Raw genomic sequence first — 18,068 nt, forward strand, 5'->3', positions numbered from 1 at the left:
ATAGGAATAAATTATTCATTGATATGATATGAGAGTCTATAAATAATCTATTATTAAAAAATTATTTACCTTAAATTCTGATCTTTTGTCCACATTAATGAGGGTCCATCATGAAATGTTTTATAATTAATTTTTATAACAACCTCACTAGTGTTAGGATAAACATTTGGTAAACAAATTTTTAAGTAGTGTTTACTAACGTGAAATTCTAAAAAATTTATACTTTCAATAGGACATTTTTCCAATGATTCGTATTTCAACAAATAATTTTCCATGCAACATTGTGCAATCTGTATAGAAGTTCCGCCAGTGCAGACATGACTATCTTTTTTGTGTAAATCATACAACATGCAGGAATCAACATCCAATGCAAAACAATCCAAAACTATTAAATCACTGCCTTTCGAGTTAGTTATTGGAGCAACAATTTCAGGATTAACAACTTCCTTATCTGAACAAAAAATATTTCCATTGTTAAAATTACAGAAAATTGTTAGTGACCCTTTAAAGGTTCGTGAAGAAAAACTGCAGGATAAATTTATAACAAAATGTTGAACTTTCACATCAAAAAAATTTGAAGATAACGGCAAATCGAACTCGTGTTTATTCTGCTCTTTACTTGAAATTCCTTCCATAATAAATTAATAATGCAGGTTGCTTGATTGTGAGCTGTTACTTTTTACATTTTAATCGTATGATGTTTGCAATTCATGTCTTCTAGATATACTAAAACCTATTTTATATGTATATTATGTATCTTTTCGATTTGAGTTAGATCTATTTTAGCTGTCTGCTTTGTTTACCTTTTTCGTATTATTATCTGGTTTCGATAAATATTACTTTAATTTCACTTTTTTATTTATCCATTTGTGTTAAAATTTAAATATTTATTTTCCAAGAAAGTAGATCTATATATTTTTTAAAAAATCAACATTTAATTGAAAATATTCATTTAATATTTCTGTAAATTTGTATTTAAAGAAATGAGTTATGTCGCCGTTCCTTCATTTTGATCTTATTCGTTAACTTTCAAAAAGGCAGTTACATTTTTAATAAAAAGCTTTGTGTCCATAGTGACAAGCCAGTGCCCCGAACTAATGACTGATTTGTTATGATCTTTTAGTTTTATTTGAATGAGATTTCTTAAAAAATCTACGTAGATGAGCAAAAAGTCAGTATCCGTGTCAGCGAAAGCTAAACACAGAAATAACTCATCCAGAGATCGTTCTTCTTCCACTACAATGGCAAAATCAGGAGAAGAAGAGTGGTTAGCAGCTGATATTGAAGAGCATGCAAAAATGATGAAGAAACTTATAAATAACACTGAATTCAGGTACTTAGCAAAACATGTCATACTGCACCAGTATATACTATATAGTATATAGATCTAGATCTAATTTACAATTGTTTGAAAAATAATGTTAGAAACTGACTTTTATCAAATATTTCTCAATTTTAAATTTAAGGGCCAGGTTGTTTTTGTAAATTGTAATTTACTAATTGACAATTGTAGGCCTAATGGACACCAGTGAGTTGAGGAAAATCCTTCCCTAATGTTGTTGACATTGAATACTAATGTTGTTGACATGGAATACAAATGTGCTTTTTTAGATTTAGGACCGTAAAAATAATAAAAGATAAAATTTTATTAAAAACTTAAGCCTAAAATTAATTCAGAAATTTAATATTTTTAGAATCAATGCTATACAAGTTGCAGATCCAGAGAACTTCAAAATAATTTGTTGAGTTTAAGGCTACATTTCTATTTATTTTCATCAAGCCTAAGTTATAACCCGATGTTTCACTTTCGTAAGACAAACATTGTCGATTGGCTGTACAGGAACTCCGTGATCGATTTCTGACAGCCCCACTTGATAGTTTTTTTGTTTACAAAACTTTGCAGATCAAGTTTTTAAATAACAATGCAAATTTAAACAACATGACCTAGTTTTTCATTTTTTAGCTTACAATGTGTACAATAAAATTTATGGCGGCCTATCGAATAGCAGGATGCCATTGTTTATGTCGCCATTACACATGAAAACCAAATTGTTTTTGCTTTTTTTTTTAATTTTTATTAAGTTACCTAAAATATTAAAAACATCAAATACATCCAACCTTTAGTAAAGTCCGAAAAAACTAGACAGGCAGGATTTTATAACCATATTAATTGTAACTACGCCGTGCATGATTTTTAAATTAATTTATGGACCTCTCAACTACCTTTGAGACTTTTCTTGCTGGTGTCCATTGATTAACCCTTTGAGCCCTGGCCTCCCTGGCCTAATTTCTCCCATTTCCTGAGCTCCCAGGGCCAAACCAATTTTCACTTATCTGCTTCCAACTTTGCCTATAACTTTTGAACCGTTTGAGATAATCAACGTCACTATCATCACAATATAGACCAGGAATATTATCTTCTTCATCAGAATCAATAAGTAGTTGTATTGCCTGAGATGCAGTCATTCTACTTCTTTTGTTGATATTTCGGTCTTTTGCTTCATCTTTTGCACCAACTTTATGTGCTGAAGTCGATGGCTGTAAACATTTTCACTTTCCCTAAAATCTATTTTTAGAATCATAATCCTGCACTAAAAAGACATATGCGAAGTTTTAGTCAGTGTTCCGCTAATTATATTTAATTAAACAGTATACCGGCCGCTAGGAATATAACGCTAGATCATTGGGCCGGAAAACCGGCTTTTCTGACATATATGCCTAATGTTGAAGCCTTTTTAGCAGCCTGGCAGGCTCTAAGGGTTAATTAATAGTATTTAGCCTAGGGCTTAATAAATTATTAATGTAGTATCAAACTATATTTTTTTATACTCTGTGTTGACTGAGCTAAAAAAATATTTTAGAAAGAAATCAGTGGTTTTTAAAACTTTTAGGGGAGGGGGATTGTAGGCTGAAGTGTGGCTTTATTTTATAGGTGGGGGTCTGGCTTTTATAAAACTGTATGGTGATGGTGAGATAAAAAAAAAGTAACAAAAGTGTGATATAACTTATTGATGACCCCTGGAAAGAAATGGAACCAAAATATGAGTACAAAGATCTTTTAAGTCAGTGTATAGTGTATAACATAATGTGCTTTTAACATTAACGTTTATATAGATCTAAAAGCAAACCATCCTCATTAAAATGTGTTTTTTTTTTATTCCTTGCAGTGATATAAAATTCCTCATTGGCCCTAGCAGAAAACAAATACATGCTCATAGATGTATATTATCAGCACGGTGTGCAGTCTTCAAAGCAATGTTTGCAGAGAAACCAACAGCAGGTGATAAAGAAATACCATTTGTTTTGTCAGATATGGCTCCTGATATATTTCTTACTATGTTGGAGTACATATATACAAACTGTGTTACACTTTCACCAAAATCAGTGAGTATCATCTAAATAAATGAAGTTTTGTGGCATGTACATATATTTTATACTTGCTGTAAATTACAGCTATATTGATGAGTTTTAGAGGTCAGCATGGTTGGGTAGGTTAAGCTCATTGTTGCTGAAGCCATAAGTCATGAGTTCAAACCCCCGGACAGATGAGGCTCGATAGCTGTGGACAGCCATTCATCTAGCAGAGACAACTTCAAAATCAAACAACTGTTGTCTTGTAGTTTGTCCATGTTTGGACAAAGATTATGTAAACAAAACCAAAAAGAAAAGCAGGTTGAACTCGTAGTCAACGGCCTTCACGGTGCATAACTAGTTGACATGTACACTTAATTGTGTTGGATAAATCTATTTCAACACTAAAAATAAGAACAAAGAAGAAGAAAAGAAGAGGAGTTTTAAATGCAACCTTTTGAAATTAATTTTATGTTTGTTTTCAAATTGTTGTCAATAACACAATTGTCTTTAACTTGCGTTGCAATACAAAAGTGCCACTGTAAATTTTATCATGATTACTAGTTATAATTGTGACCAGATTGAAAGACTATTTTTGTTTTATAGGCATTAGATGTTTTAGCCACATCCCTGGAGTATGGGCTTGATGGCTTAAGAGATGTGAGTACAATTTTTTTAAATTATAGGCCAATGGTGACATAATAGTTAAATAGATTACCTGTAAAATTAAAGCCTATGGGATAAACTTTAAGATATCTCTCCTTAACTGTGATGTGTATGTTCTTTAACTTTTAAATTTTAATGTTCTTTTAAAAGCTCTGTGTGGATTACTTGGAAAATAAATTATCAGTTAGTAATGCCTGTGATGTAATGCAAGCGGCAGTAACTTACAATCAGAATGATTTGAAAGAAAAAGCCTTGGATTTTATTGAAGACAACACTGAAGTAAGTATACCTATAATATCTATGTCTTCTATCTGTTTACATTTTTTCTTCTTACTAAAAAGTATTATTGTTAACTCAAATATTAATTTACAGGAAGTATTTAAATCAAAAAGCTTTCAAGAAATAAGTGAAGACACTTTGGTCTCTATTTTACGATCTAATAGACTGAACATGGATGAGGTGGATTTGTACAAGGCTGTGAAAGAATGGGCAACGATCAGTGCGGTTAGATACTTTTAACTATTTGCCTTTAATTCAGTTTCTGGGTGTGCGTACATAGTGAGTTTAGTGTCAAAACACATTTAGAGAGACATGTGAACAGGTTATTTTTAATCCTATTTTCTGTTTTTTAAAGAAATATTTCATAAAATAATTATTGTTTATGTTTCCCAATTTTTTATTCATGAAAAAAACTTTTGCTGACATTTTTCTTTTTAAAATTGATTGTTTTTTTGGGTGACTAATCAATGTTTAATTAAACAATCAATTTAATTAATTGGATAAAAAATTAATTATCTTTACCAGGTTGTCAATAATAAACAGTTACATGAGGTGGCTAGGGATGCTGTCAAAAATATAAGACTGCCACTTTTGACACCCAGTGAACTCAAAGGCCTGGAAGAGGATAACAAAAAAGATCATTTTATTCCAGTAAGTATCCAAGAGCAATAACTCTGAAAGCATTGTAGTTTTTGGTTTATCTTTAATTATAGACACTCCCAGAATATTAAGGCTATAAGATCAGTATTATTATAACTGTTATATTTTAAAATATCTTTGTTGGTCAGTTGAAGATATGATGATTTTTCCACAGAATGCCATAATATAGTTCTGCTATGATTGATCTCAATTGCCTTTTGAATGACATTTCTATTGTTTTATTTTAATTAGGTTGAGCACTTTGCCTCAGCCTGGAGGGTGCATGCCCTAAAAGAAGGTGATAAGGAAAACATCTTGTCTTGTTGTAGACGTGGTACAACCCCACGAGATCACCATAAATATTTGTCAGACAATTCTCATGCTGCTTAGTATAAATAATGAGATTGCTATAAATATTTGTCAGACAATTCTCATGCTGCTTAGTGTAAATAATGAGATTGCTATAAATATTTGTAAAATAATTTTCATGCTGTAAAAGTGTAATTAATTTTTGTTTTTAAGTAAGTTACTGTTATTAGAAATGTTTAAATTTTTAAACTAGCTTTAATTTTAATAACTGTTTATACAAAACATTAGATTTACTGGGTTTTTTAATTATAGACAGATGTAAATAAAAAATCTTCTTTAGTTTACTTAAACATTTATTGTTCATTACAAACTTGTATATAATGAATACTTAATTATTGTAAAAAAAAAAGTACATTATTGTTATGACATTTTTATAGTTCATTGAGAAAAGCTTTAAAAAATGGCCAACACAGTGGGCTAATCAGAAGTTTGCTGACATGTTTTTTAATGAAAAAAAAATGAAATAAAAACTATGTTACTAGATACAAGTTACGAGCAACAGAAAGAAATGAGGAGAGTTACATTCAAATATCAAATATTTGGCTTCATAACACACATTTAACTCTAGTCATTTCTACTTAGCTAATATTTTTGTGTTACGTTACTCTTTTATTGTACACAACAATGAATTGGTTGATTGTAATTACGTACTTTATTATCATTGATACAACATTAATATTATTTTTACATAAAATAGCTTACATACACTGTTTTTGACACATTTTAAAAAGTGAACTCTAGGTCTATAGATCTTAATAAACAATTGTTAGTAAGGGAAATAAAATATCTAAATTTTATATTTTGCTCCTGTTGCTTGTATTGTGAAGACACCATTATTGCAGTTGGCTTATTGGTTGTAAAAATAGAAAAAAAAATAATAATTTGTGACTATTTTAAGAATACCATAGGGCCCTACATTGAAACATGTGATATATATCAACTAATATCTAGAGATCCATGAAATTGATAAAATTTTGGAGTAGGTTTGTAAAAAAAAAATTCGGCATTATTATGTATACATTCATTGAGTTCAGTCAGCTCAAGGCATCCCTCAGGTGAGGTCAATATGACACTGTCCTATCACACTGACTGACAGGGGCATGAATGGGCCTGTGGTTGTTATGACAGGGGAGACACCACTAACAGTTACTGAAAAACCTGAGTAAACTCCTCTAAAAAAATGGACTCAACAATACGGAAAGGTGGCTCATAAGTGTATTTCACAGAAACAGGTGAACTCTACTTCATCTGACAAGTCCGAAAGTCAAACTTTTTTACTAACTAATATTATTTAGAACAACTGTTGGGTTTTTTAGCAATAAGGCAAGGTAATGCATGAGAGGAGTAGTTAGGCCAATATATGGGACTCACCAGCTGGGACTCTACAGGCTAAAGCTCTGCACTGTATATGTAAGTATCTGGATCCGGTTACCTAGGCCTGCTTAGGTTACAGATAATTGCAAGCTGTTAGATATTGCAGGTAGAAATTAAAACTATGTAAATTACCTTTTTATTTTATTTACAAAACTGGTGGTAGAGGGGTAGAATTTATTAGCCCTGCTTACCATTTATTCGTGTAGGGCGCTGGGGTGGACGGGCTGTGTACAAGAGGCCCGGGAACTTTTAAAAGGGACCCTTAAGTCCAGGCTGTAATCTAGGCCTCGTCATAATATCGACATGCCCAGAAAGGTAGCGACCCATTCCGGGGCAAGATATCAATGTTGCGCCCCCACCACCACCACTCTCTCGAAACTTAAATAACGCACATATATTTTGTAAAGTAATTGTTCGATTAAAATCCTATAGGCCTACATGATGAAATATTGACGTCGCAGTAACAGCGAGTATAAGCCTCTACTTAAAGCATGAGAAAAAAATTATACACGTCACAATCCTTTTCAACAAGCGGTCGCATATATTTGGCGCATCAAACTCAAACCCAGATTAGCCTGGGAGATTTCTATTGTGTGAACGATATTGAACGTAGTCACACTCGTATTGGTATTTAGTTGTTGAATATCTACGTAGAACTGTTAACACATTATAGGATACACAAACATGCGATCGAGTGCGATCTACTTTACCCTATCTCATACGATACCCTTATAATCATCCTCACGTCTCAGCATATATATATATATATATATATATATATATATATATATATATATATATATATATATATATATATATATATATATACATATATAATAGGCCTATTTGAAACGTAGGCCTTTTTGAAAAGTGGGAGGAGGGATTTCAGTTCGTCACTTTTCTATGTACAATGTCTTCGACTTGATTTTGAACATTAAATTTCTCTCTGAAGACACTAAGAGTATTTTTTAAATCCAAAATGTTAGGGGCATTTCTTCTGTGTTGTTCGGTGTGAAATCAACCAAACTGTAGTGCTTGAGATTTGATTGAAAATCTGATCGGTTCAGGCCAGATTACTTTACGCATATGACGATCTACAATAATTATTGATTACCAATCAATCACTTACATTAAGAAACGTCGGTGACTTTATCAATATTGACTAAAACTTGATTGAGGACCTTCAACGTAAATTGAGACCTTACTATTCAAAAGGAGGGTAGACATGTTTACTAGGTTAGCGAGGCAGTAGCGTAGCGAGGGGGGGGGGGGCGGGGGGGGGGGACACATGTCCCCGGGCGCCGACCTTAGGGGGGGGCGCCAAATTGAAAGTTTGAGGGGGGGGTGCAAATAAAAATTTGAGGGGGGGGGATGCAAATCGAAAATTTGCTCCCGAGGGGGCGCCAAATTGAAAGTATGTCCCCGGGCGCCGGGAAGGGTCGCTACGCCTCTGTAGCGAGGGGAGGGTGAGATATTTTGAAACACGATTGGGGAAAAAGGATAGATGATTTAGCCTATATGTAAAAGAACATTTTTGCGGGAATAATTTTCCGAATAAACCTATGAGACAGACACTGCTGTGCTTCTAGACTGTGACGTGAATATCCAAAGAGAAGCCGCCTATAAATTACAGTGCTACAGGTACGCCCTATATCAGGAAAACAAAACGGAACAAAAGCATCACATAGTGACACCAACAATGTGGCACAAACAAAGTGACACCAACACAGTAACATGAACACGGTGACATGAACACTGTGACTCGAACACAGTGACACGAACACAGTGACACGAACACAGTGACACAAACACAGTGACATAAACACAAGTACACCAACACAGTGACATGAACACAGTGACACGAACACAGTGACATGAACACAGTGACACGAACACAGTGACATGAACACAGTGACACGAACACAGTGACACGAACACAGTGACACGAACACAGTGACATAAACACACCAACACAGTCAAATGAACACAGTGACACCTACACGGTGAAACCAACACAGTGACATAAACACAAGGACGCCAACACATTGACACGAACATAGTGACATAAACACAAGGACGCCAACACAGTGACACGAACACAGTGACACCAACACAGTGACTCCAAAAAATGACACCAACACACTGACACGAACACAGTGACACCAACAAAGTGACACGAACAAAATGACACCAACATAGTGATACTAAGACAATGACACCAACACTGTGAAACCAAGAAAATGACACCAACACAGTGACATAAACACAAGGACACTAACACAAAGATACCAACAGTGACACCAACACAATGACATAAACACAGTGAATGTTGCGTCCCTGTGACCACCAACTCTAATGGGTACCTGGCTCACATTAGGAAAAATAAAGGTACAGTGTTCAGCTCACCATCGGATCAGATGCCGAAGTCATTGAAACATGAAATATATGCTACTTTATCTGCCCAATGTGAACAGGAAAAAGTGGTCACGCACGCGCGCACACACACACACACACGCACACACGCACGCACACGCACACACACACACATATATATATAATTCGGCGCCTTTTTTGCTCTTTTCGCTCCCCCTACAACGAAAACCTGGATACGCCTCTCATATATATATATATACATATATATATATATATATATATATATATATATATATATATATATATATATATATATATATATATATATATAATCTTTACCCGTTGAGAGTGTGTGTTTGAACATAAGTAACGTTTACATAAGTAAACGCGGCAACACATTTGCTAATCGACTTCATCGCTAAAGGTTAAGCAAATCACTTGAAATTAATCAAACTGTGGGCAATAAGATAATAGAACAGTTTAAAGCTGGATCTGATCAATAAGTCTTTTCCAATACACTCCGAATAATAAGTTCGTTTTTCATTGCTGTTCTGCTAAACAAGATTTCAATTAGTTTTTTTTAATGGAGAAGGTTGGCGTTTGTCAAGTTTTAAAAGACAATATAAAATTAAGTTATGTGCACAGCAGCTTGTCTCAAAAAAGTTTATCGTCCAATTGTAAACTGAGTGCAGTATAAATCAACGATTGTAGGCCTACACTAAATTAGTTAGGCTTTTCTTGATCTGTCCTCTGAAACTTTGAGAAACGTAGCTAGGGAAGGGTGGGTGGGTCGGCCGTCAAGGGCGCCGACTGTAGGCGCAAAACGGGGGAGTACAAAAATAAAGCTAATTTCTGAGCTGTATTACTGAGTTATACAAAGTTGAGAAAATCGAAATTTCTGCTGAGCTTTACATATTGATTTTACTGTTTTGTACATCACTTGTTTGACATCAAAATATAACCTGTTAAGGAATAATCTTTCCAAACTGAGAGGTGGGGGGGGGGGGGGGGGCGCAAAATCCCAGTAGACTAAATAGTATAGAAAGAAATATTCTTTTATTTAAAAATTGCAATTTTATTAGGATGGTAAGTCGAGATGCGACATTTTTGGCAGTGATTTTTGTGATGATGTTAGATGCCGGGGAAGCGGCTTTACAACATACACAATAAATAGCATTTATTACACATGGGTTTTTATAGTTTTATTGTTCTTTTTTATTCTTTTATTATTCTTGATTATTTACATTTCGCATACATCTAAATTGTGTAGATCTATAATAATTTCAAAATTAAAAGTTAAAAATTATAATAGATTTAGATCTACGTAGTAGGTTATATTTCTAAAGACTAGGCTATGCTATTACCTCCCCTAAAACTGGAATTAGATACTTTGACCCCAAACCCCATGTGAATGGTGGCCTGATAAAACAGGTAAGGCCAGGGAAAGTTGAAATCATTTAGCTGCTTAGCCAACAACAAAGTGTGCTACGAGAGAGTCATTTATTAACGCGGTAAGTTAAAATATGTTTCAATAATTATAACTAGAAGTCTAACATGTTTAACAACTAGATTTAATTTTTATAGCTGTTCAGATTCTAATCATTTTAACGTAAAGTTATAGAAGGTCGGGGTTTATTTTATTTTTCAAAAAAATGAATCGCTGTCTCTAACAATCATGGTGCCGGTTTCATAGTAACGACAAATCAGTGTAGGCCTACTCATTGTTTGTAGACACCAAATGTACTGTTAGGAGCTTACAGATCTAGATCTAGTTTACGATAACATTTAACATTTTAATCCGTCGTAAGATAACATCTAGATTCTAGATCTAGATCTAGATCTAGATCTCTAGACTAGATCTAGAAAATCTAGATTCTAGAAATCTAGATTTAGTCTAGATTCTAGAGTCCTAGACTCTAGACTAGTCTAGACTCTAGACCTGGAGATTGACTACTCACCTCTACTCACTACGTGACTACAGTCAATAGTCAATACAATAGTGAGACGAAGTCTAGACTAGACCTAGATCTAGATTAGATTTCTTCTAGATATTAGATCTAATCTAGTCTAGGTCTAGACTAAAAAAAAAAACATTAAGAATTTCAGTCTTTAAAATCTGGGGTTTTTTTTTAAAGTTTTTTTTTTTTTTTAATTAGATTTAGATCTAGATCTAATCTAGATCTAGAATCTAGATCTAGATCTATGTGCAAATGTAAATAATTAGGCTGGATGATCTATCTAGAATGATCTAGATCTAGGCCAGTATTTTATTCAGTATGCCTACCTAATTTATATAAAGGTCCATTAACTCGGCCTATAAAATGGAAATAAAACATCAAACAACTTGATGAATTAAGTAGGCCCTAAGCTCCCATCCCGCCATAGTCTTACATACATTTCCACTAAAGAAAGATCCCCCTACGCTCACCAAAATTCAATCAAATTACAGCTTATGACATCCCACTCCCTCTCAAAATAACAATTATTTTTTTTAAAAGCAATTTTTTTTACAGTATCAGCCTGAGCAAACAATTATTATTATAATTTACCAAACTAATTTTTAAACATGCAAATTAACTGCAATACTTCACTTCCTACAATTACTAAAAATTATTTTTACGAATGAAACGTTTCCCCCTTGTCCCACAGCCTCAAGCCCTTTGATGTCATTTCTCTGACATCTGCATGGCCTCACACTTGAAAAATAAATTTTTATTTTCTGCTTAAAATTTTTTAGGATTGTAACATTTTCAAAATTAATTGGTCTAATAAACTAAAAGTGAAAATAATTCTTTGTTTTTACTTGGAGATTACATTTTTGTTTAGCCAGCATATATTACAGTCCGTTGAATGTCTTCTAGAACTGAATCAACGAGTTAAAATAACTTTGAGTATCTTGGTTAAACAGTTATACTGAATGAAATATTTTAAAACACACATAACCCTTTCTTAACATTTAACAAAATATACTGTTTTTCAATTTCTTGCTCTCCAGTTCTGAGTTTTATTCCAAGACCACTTTACAAATAAGGCTGCTAATAACTTATCCATTCATTTCTGTATTCCCTAGAAAGGAACAACCTCTCAAATAAGTTTGATCAAGAATGGATCAAGAAAGTTTAGTAGCCAAGGCTATAAAAGGCTATGATTATATTTTTGAAAATGCTGGTAAATGTGCTTTTGTTGGTCTTACATTGTTTGAACACTACCAATTCACTATTATTAGGGTTGCCAGATACCTTTTCCGAAAATACTGGACACCTTTCCATCCTTCCCTTCTCAGGTATGCCGCAAAGCAGAAGAAGGGGGGTAACAGAGTATTATTCATATACTTGTCCAGTATTTATATTTATTTTATCCTGGACAGTCTGCTCAAATACTGGACTGTCCAGTTCAAAACTGGACACCTGGCAACCCTAACTATTATAAGATTATTATCATTACAAGTTGTACTTTATGTACTTATTAGGCTGCTAATCACATTACAAAACTGTTTCTTATTTTAGATCCAAGAGTAGAAAATTGGTTCATGATGGGCTCCCCTATTCCAAGTCTAATTATTTGCTTAGCTTATTTTATTTTTGTTTGGATATCCCCTTCATTGATGAAAAATGTGAAGGCATTTGAGATGAGGAACCTTCTAGTAGTTTATAATTTAGCAATGGTTGCCCTGTCAACCTACACATTTTATGAGGTAAGTGGGTTTTGCATATCCTTAAAAACATTTACAGGAATAAGCATGTTGTATTGTAATATATTAATTCTCATATAAAAGCAATTTATTATTAGGGAAAAAAGCTTTTATTATATTCACAAATCACAAAAAAACATATTACAAATAAAAATGCACTAAAAAATAAAAAATAAATTTTGTTTGGAACCTTATTGAAGCTGTATGGTGTTATGACTTAAAATAAAAGACTGTGAGCTCAGTTATGAAAATTGAACATTGGTCTTATGTTATAGAAAGTAAACCTTCACTGAACTCCCTGTGAAAGACAATATATTCTCCATAAGTGAGAATTACTTACTCTACACTTTTTAGTCATTTGTTTAAAATTAAGTTGGCACTTCATAATGTACGTGTAAAATATTTGCGTTAAAATCGCCCAGTTGCTTTTGATCTCTAAAATTCAATTATCTGCCCCTATTTAGTTTGTGCTTGACGATAGGGCATGCAATCAGCCAGCCATGATGACAACCCTCTGATAAAGTGATTGCTAGTGTTTAATCTTCTTATTTCCCTTTTTTTATCATTGAATAAAGTAATTTTAAAATAAAAATTCGACTAATTGCTCTGACTATCTAATTGGCTTAACAACACATTTTCAAAAAAGATCTACCACCAATTTTAGCTCAATTGTAGAATGGGAATGGGTTAAATTAATATTCGAAGATTCGTGTAGCTACAAACACACACATACTTAGTGAACATAATAAAAGCCTTTTAAAAATCAGTCGGAAGAAAAGAAAATAGATATTCAATTGCAATATTTCAGATCTAAAATAATTCAAACCTGTAATACAGTCCTCAACACAACATTTCGTCTTGGTGTTTTTTATTTTTTTCCTTTGTTCTTTCATTCAAATTGAAATTCAATTTTTTCAATTCTGTAAATAGTTACTGTCATCTGTTTTTAATATCTGTTTACAGTTTTTGATGAGTGGATGGCTCACTGGATACAGCTTAGGGTGTCAGCCAGTGGATTATTCCAATTCTCCACAGGCTGTCAGAGTAGGTCATTTTTTGTTGCATAGTTTTGTGTGCTACTTACATTAAGTGTGTGATGCTTACATTACATTGATGTTTCTAGAATATTTCACATTTCTTTGGCCTTGATCAAAAAATTTTAATAACATGCAATAGATTTTTTAAAATGACGCTTACAAGCTTTTCCAGAAATTAAGTTCTAGGTAGATGTACAGGCAAACACTTTCATCTTTTAAAAAAGTAAAGCTGGGTGTAGACATGCTTCATCCATCTTGATTAATAAATGTCTGATTCATCACAACTACCATCATCCTCTTTTAATTTTTCTCATCATGTCAGAAATTCATGTTCAAAGCTAAGTTGACTTCAGAATTCACACAAAGTTGCAGTTACAACATTAATGTGACCTTCAGTTGGGTACAACTGTGAAGTGACAAAAACATGCACTATGCACCTCATCAAGCTATCAAATAAAGAAATGTTCTGTTACATGACTTTAAGGCTATACTACAACAAATAATCTGATCTATTTACAGATGGCAAGAGTTTGTTGGCTTTTCTACATTTCTAAATTCATTGAGCTGTTAGACACTGTAAGTAGAAGCAGGCAGTTAGACTGGCTAGCTTAGAATTTACAACTTAAGTTATGCTGATGTTTTTTATGAACAGATGTAAAAAAATATTTGAAATTGTTTTCAGGTTTTCTTCATCTTGAGGAAAAAGTTTAACCAGGTTTCCTTCCTGCATGTTTTCCACCATGGCATCATGCCCATCTCTTGGTGGTTTGGGGTCAAGCTTGTGCCTGGTATATATTTTTACATTATCTCTGCTATTTAAAAACCTGACTCATTTAGTTATTAAATAAATTTGTTTATTAGGTTAAGCTGTTAATGCTTAGATCATCTTGTTAGTAATGTTAAAAACATTTTAAAATGTTGTATTACAGGTGGATTTGGTACCTTTCACTCTCTGCTAAATTCATTCATCCACTTGGTGATGTATACATATTATGGCCTTTCTGCTCTGGGTCCTTCATTCCATAAATATCTGTGGTGGAAGAAATACATGACAAGTATGCAAATGGTGAGCTTATCTATTCAGTTTTAAATTAATATTGCTTAGTTATAGCAAATTTAAAAAGTGAAGAAATTAATTATTTTATTACAATCTAAAAATGATAGTAATTTTTTACAATAATTTTAAAATTTATTTTGATCAAAAAAATTTCTGTGCCTGTTATGATAAAATTCAAACACAATGTAAGTGAATTTACTAAAATGAAATTTCAGATTCAGTTTGTCGCTGTAACAATCCACTCGGCACAGCTGTTGTTCATGGATTGTGACTACCCCATCTTTTTTGTCTACTGGATAGGCTTGTATGCCGTTATATTCCTTTTCATGTTTGCCAAGTTCTATGTTCAAGCCTATCTTAAACCAGCCTCTTCTCATCAGAAGACAGTGACCAATGGATCTACCAAATCTATAGCAGAATCCAAATCTAAAACCAGTTAATTTATATTTTTTATGACTATATATATATCGCTTCATTTACAAATAAAAACATATTTCATAATAAGCTTTGCTCAAGTAGCTTATCGTTAACAATCATTATATAAAATTGATTTAAATACCTGATCTTTTTAATTTGGGGGGAAACAGCATCAGCTTTCTTTTATTTCAGCATACATTCTGTGATAAGCAACTGATTCATTTAAGATATTTTCATTGTCATTCTGTTATCTATTAAATATATTTCCAAGTTGTGCTATAAAAATGTTATTAAGGACCAGATATATTTTTACAATTCAAAATTTTTTGCCCTCACTAGAATTACTTCTAAAAAATGTAGTCTTTTTTAAAGAAGTATTTCTCTTTGTTTCATTTTAATTTTAACTTTGTTCTTTCTTGTTTGATCTCAAATCTATAACCATTACCTCTCTTATCACTTACTTCCCTTAAATAAATTACCACATGCTGTATATCTGCATTAGTATCAGGCCATGCTAGCAAATCAGCTAGTGTGAATCAAATATTTCATTTTGTTAAAAACACACTAGCTGCCTTATGGAAAAAAAAATCATTTTATCATAAACTGCTTCAAACCTCTACTATGGCAGCGTATAACTATATATTCTGTCATTTGTATTGTTAATCATTTAATAAATTTTTAGTTTTCAAAGCTTTATCACACATTTTACTTTTTAAGTGTATGGAATTATTTAGAATAAAATTGTACATTATTTTGATATCTAAACCACACAATGTCACAAATAATGCGATTAGATTTGTTTATCAAAATTAGTTTATATCTCTAAATGCAATAGTAAGACTGATATTTTCTAGTTCACAATAAAGTAATCTAGAACCAGTATTTTTTTTTTTAAATGGTCTAACTATATTTGGAATAAAGCAAAAAAAAATTATGTGCTGTTACTGTTACATTAGTATGTGGATGTATGTAATTTTAGGTTAAACCTCTGTTTTTTTTTAAAAAATTGTTATAAAGTTTGCTTGATGCCATAAGAGAACATAAAGTTTCAATTTCCTCTGTGCCTATGTCATTGATTGAAGTGTCTACATATACTATTACATGACTAATTTTTATACACCACACACATTTACGTGTTTAAATTCAATTATGTCTAAAAATCAAAAATGTTCTCAAGCCCGAACTGTTAAATACATCATCAGTATTTTGTATGTTATGTTGAAAAATAAATGATCACGTTCCTTTTTTCAGTTCACTTTGATATATTATCTTATATTTTGCACTGACTATTTTCCCTACTTGTATTGTTAATTACACCAGATTTCAGTTGTTAGAACTGCCGAATGTTTACAATGTTCTGTTGCATCTCAAGTCATTTTAATTATTTATTTATATCCATAAAACCACTGGACCAGATGAACTAGTAGTATTTCACATCCTAATATTTATTTAGAATTTTGTTTTTAATTAGAAAAGGTTTAAGTTGTTAAAATTAAGCTATGTTAGATCAACTTAGAGTTTAGATGTTGAATTGTAACGATTAGATGACCTAATTTTTAAAACTTTTAAAATGTTTCATTGCATAATTTTTTACCCGTTACGGAAATTTCATATAAATTTGTTAAAATTGAAAAGGCAATTTTGCAATTGAATAAAAGTTTATGAATAATTCTGACCAATTATTTATATCAACAGTTAAACCTGTAGATTGAGCTATTTTTAAATTTCTTATTAATTTGTTTGTTAACCATGGTCTATATTTATTTCTATATTACAAAGATTTTTTTTCTTTTATTTTCACATTGCAAGTGTTGTTAAGCTGGGTGTTTTGTTTTTGTTTTTTTTCTTCAGAAAAGGGGCACACGTTTTATTCCAGTTTAAAACTTATTTTAGTCTTTAATTTGGAAAATAATGCATGTAGGCCTAGTGTTTATCTGGAAAAATTTGTTTTGTTATAAAACATTCTCAAAAAGTTAGTTTTATCATTTAGTCATGCTTTTTTTCAAATGAATGTAAATGAGCGTGTGATTTTTGAGTGTCAAGAGCTTCATCTCAACCAGAAAAACATTTTTTTTTCTTTTTATTAAATTTTATTACATTTGATTTTTTTTTACTTTTATATCACTGTGTATATGGATGTTTTTTATTTTTCTATTTATTTTTATTATTAATCTTGGTATATATAAATGTCATTAAAAAAGTGAAGTAAAAAAAATATACATCATAATAGTAATAGAACTATATCATGATCGAACTGAAAACTCTTTCTTTGTAATGTGAGTCTTTATTATAACATCTCATAAGTTAATTTTCTAACACTACTAAATGAAGTGTTTCTGTTCAATTAATAAGTAAATATAGTATTTTTGTATTGAATATTTAAATCTCAGTAAATTTCATGAGTGAAAATTGTCTGTAGAGTAACCAATATTTATCACATTAATGGAATGGTGTTTACTTTTAATTTCAGCTAGACATCTATTATATATCTAGATATCGAGTGAATTATTAATTGGAGTGTGTATTAATAAAAACAAATCGTTAGGTACTATAAATGATATGTTTGCATGTACTTTGTTTTGTAAAAAGTATCACAAACAAATTAAAGATGGCAACATGCTATAATACAATCTCATTCAATCTTATTTTTCATTAGGCCTAAAAATGCTTTTAAAAAGCTGAATATAGCACCAGCATGAGAGAGGATTGATTGAATAGAACTATTGATGTGAAATGTAGTAAACATTACAAAAAGGAGTTGTTTATGATTTATAAGCCATTGCTAAATTATGATATGAGGAATTTTTTAACAGTA

The 18,068-nt window shown here is 31.9% G+C and overlaps 3 protein-coding genes across 6 annotated transcripts in view; 2 read left to right on the top strand and 1 right to left on the bottom strand.

Moving 5' to 3' along the window:
* LOC131930541 (aminopeptidase O) overlaps positions 1–805 on the bottom strand; it is a 44,298-nt gene extending 43,493 nt beyond the window's left edge. For both annotated transcript variants that reach the window (XM_059287077.1, XM_059287076.1), the window contains exon 1: positions 70–805. In XM_059287077.1, the coding sequence (XP_059143060.1) occupies positions 70–635 (566 nt within the window). In that variant the 5' untranslated portion in view covers positions 636–805. The remainder of the gene's footprint in view (positions 1–69) is intronic.
* A 158-nt stretch (positions 806–963) lies between these two features.
* Positions 964–5,939, top strand: LOC131930540 (BTB/POZ domain-containing protein 19). The gene is made up of 7 exons (XM_059287075.1): positions 964–1,333; positions 3,168–3,384; positions 3,958–4,011; positions 4,168–4,296; positions 4,390–4,521; positions 4,822–4,947; positions 5,188–5,939. The coding sequence occupies exons 1-7, from the start codon at positions 1,161–1,163 to the stop codon at positions 5,323–5,325; spliced, it is 969 nt and encodes a 322-aa protein (XP_059143058.1). The 5' UTR covers positions 964–1,160; the 3' UTR covers positions 5,326–5,939.
* Positions 5,940–10,435: 4,496 nt separating this feature from the next.
* LOC131930543 (elongation of very long chain fatty acids protein 7) lies at positions 10,436–18,050 on the top strand. Of its 3 annotated transcripts, none has more exons than XM_059287079.1 (8): positions 10,436–10,562; positions 12,122–12,219; positions 12,558–12,745; positions 13,706–13,786; positions 14,299–14,355; positions 14,462–14,567; positions 14,709–14,845; positions 15,052–18,050. In XM_059287079.1, the coding sequence occupies exons 2-8, from the start codon at positions 12,156–12,158 to the stop codon at positions 15,274–15,276; spliced, it is 858 nt and encodes a 285-aa protein (XP_059143062.1). In that variant the 5' UTR covers positions 10,436–10,562; positions 12,122–12,155; the 3' UTR covers positions 15,277–18,050. The 3 variants fall into 3 exon arrangements, with proteins under 3 accessions (XP_059143062.1, XP_059143063.1, XP_059143064.1); XM_059287080.1 differs by lacking the exon at positions 10,436–10,562 and adding an exon at positions 10,711–10,759; XM_059287081.1 differs by lacking the exon at positions 10,436–10,562 and adding an exon at positions 10,725–10,791.
* Positions 18,051–18,068: the final 18 nt, after the last annotated feature.

This window comes from Physella acuta, unplaced genomic scaffold, assembly GCF_028476545.2.
Source record: "Physella acuta isolate Inbredline_101_S28 unplaced genomic scaffold, ASM2847654v3 ptg001798l, whole genome shotgun sequence".
In the NCBI taxonomy this organism is placed as follows: Eukaryota; Metazoa; Mollusca; class Gastropoda; family Physidae; genus Physella; species Physella acuta.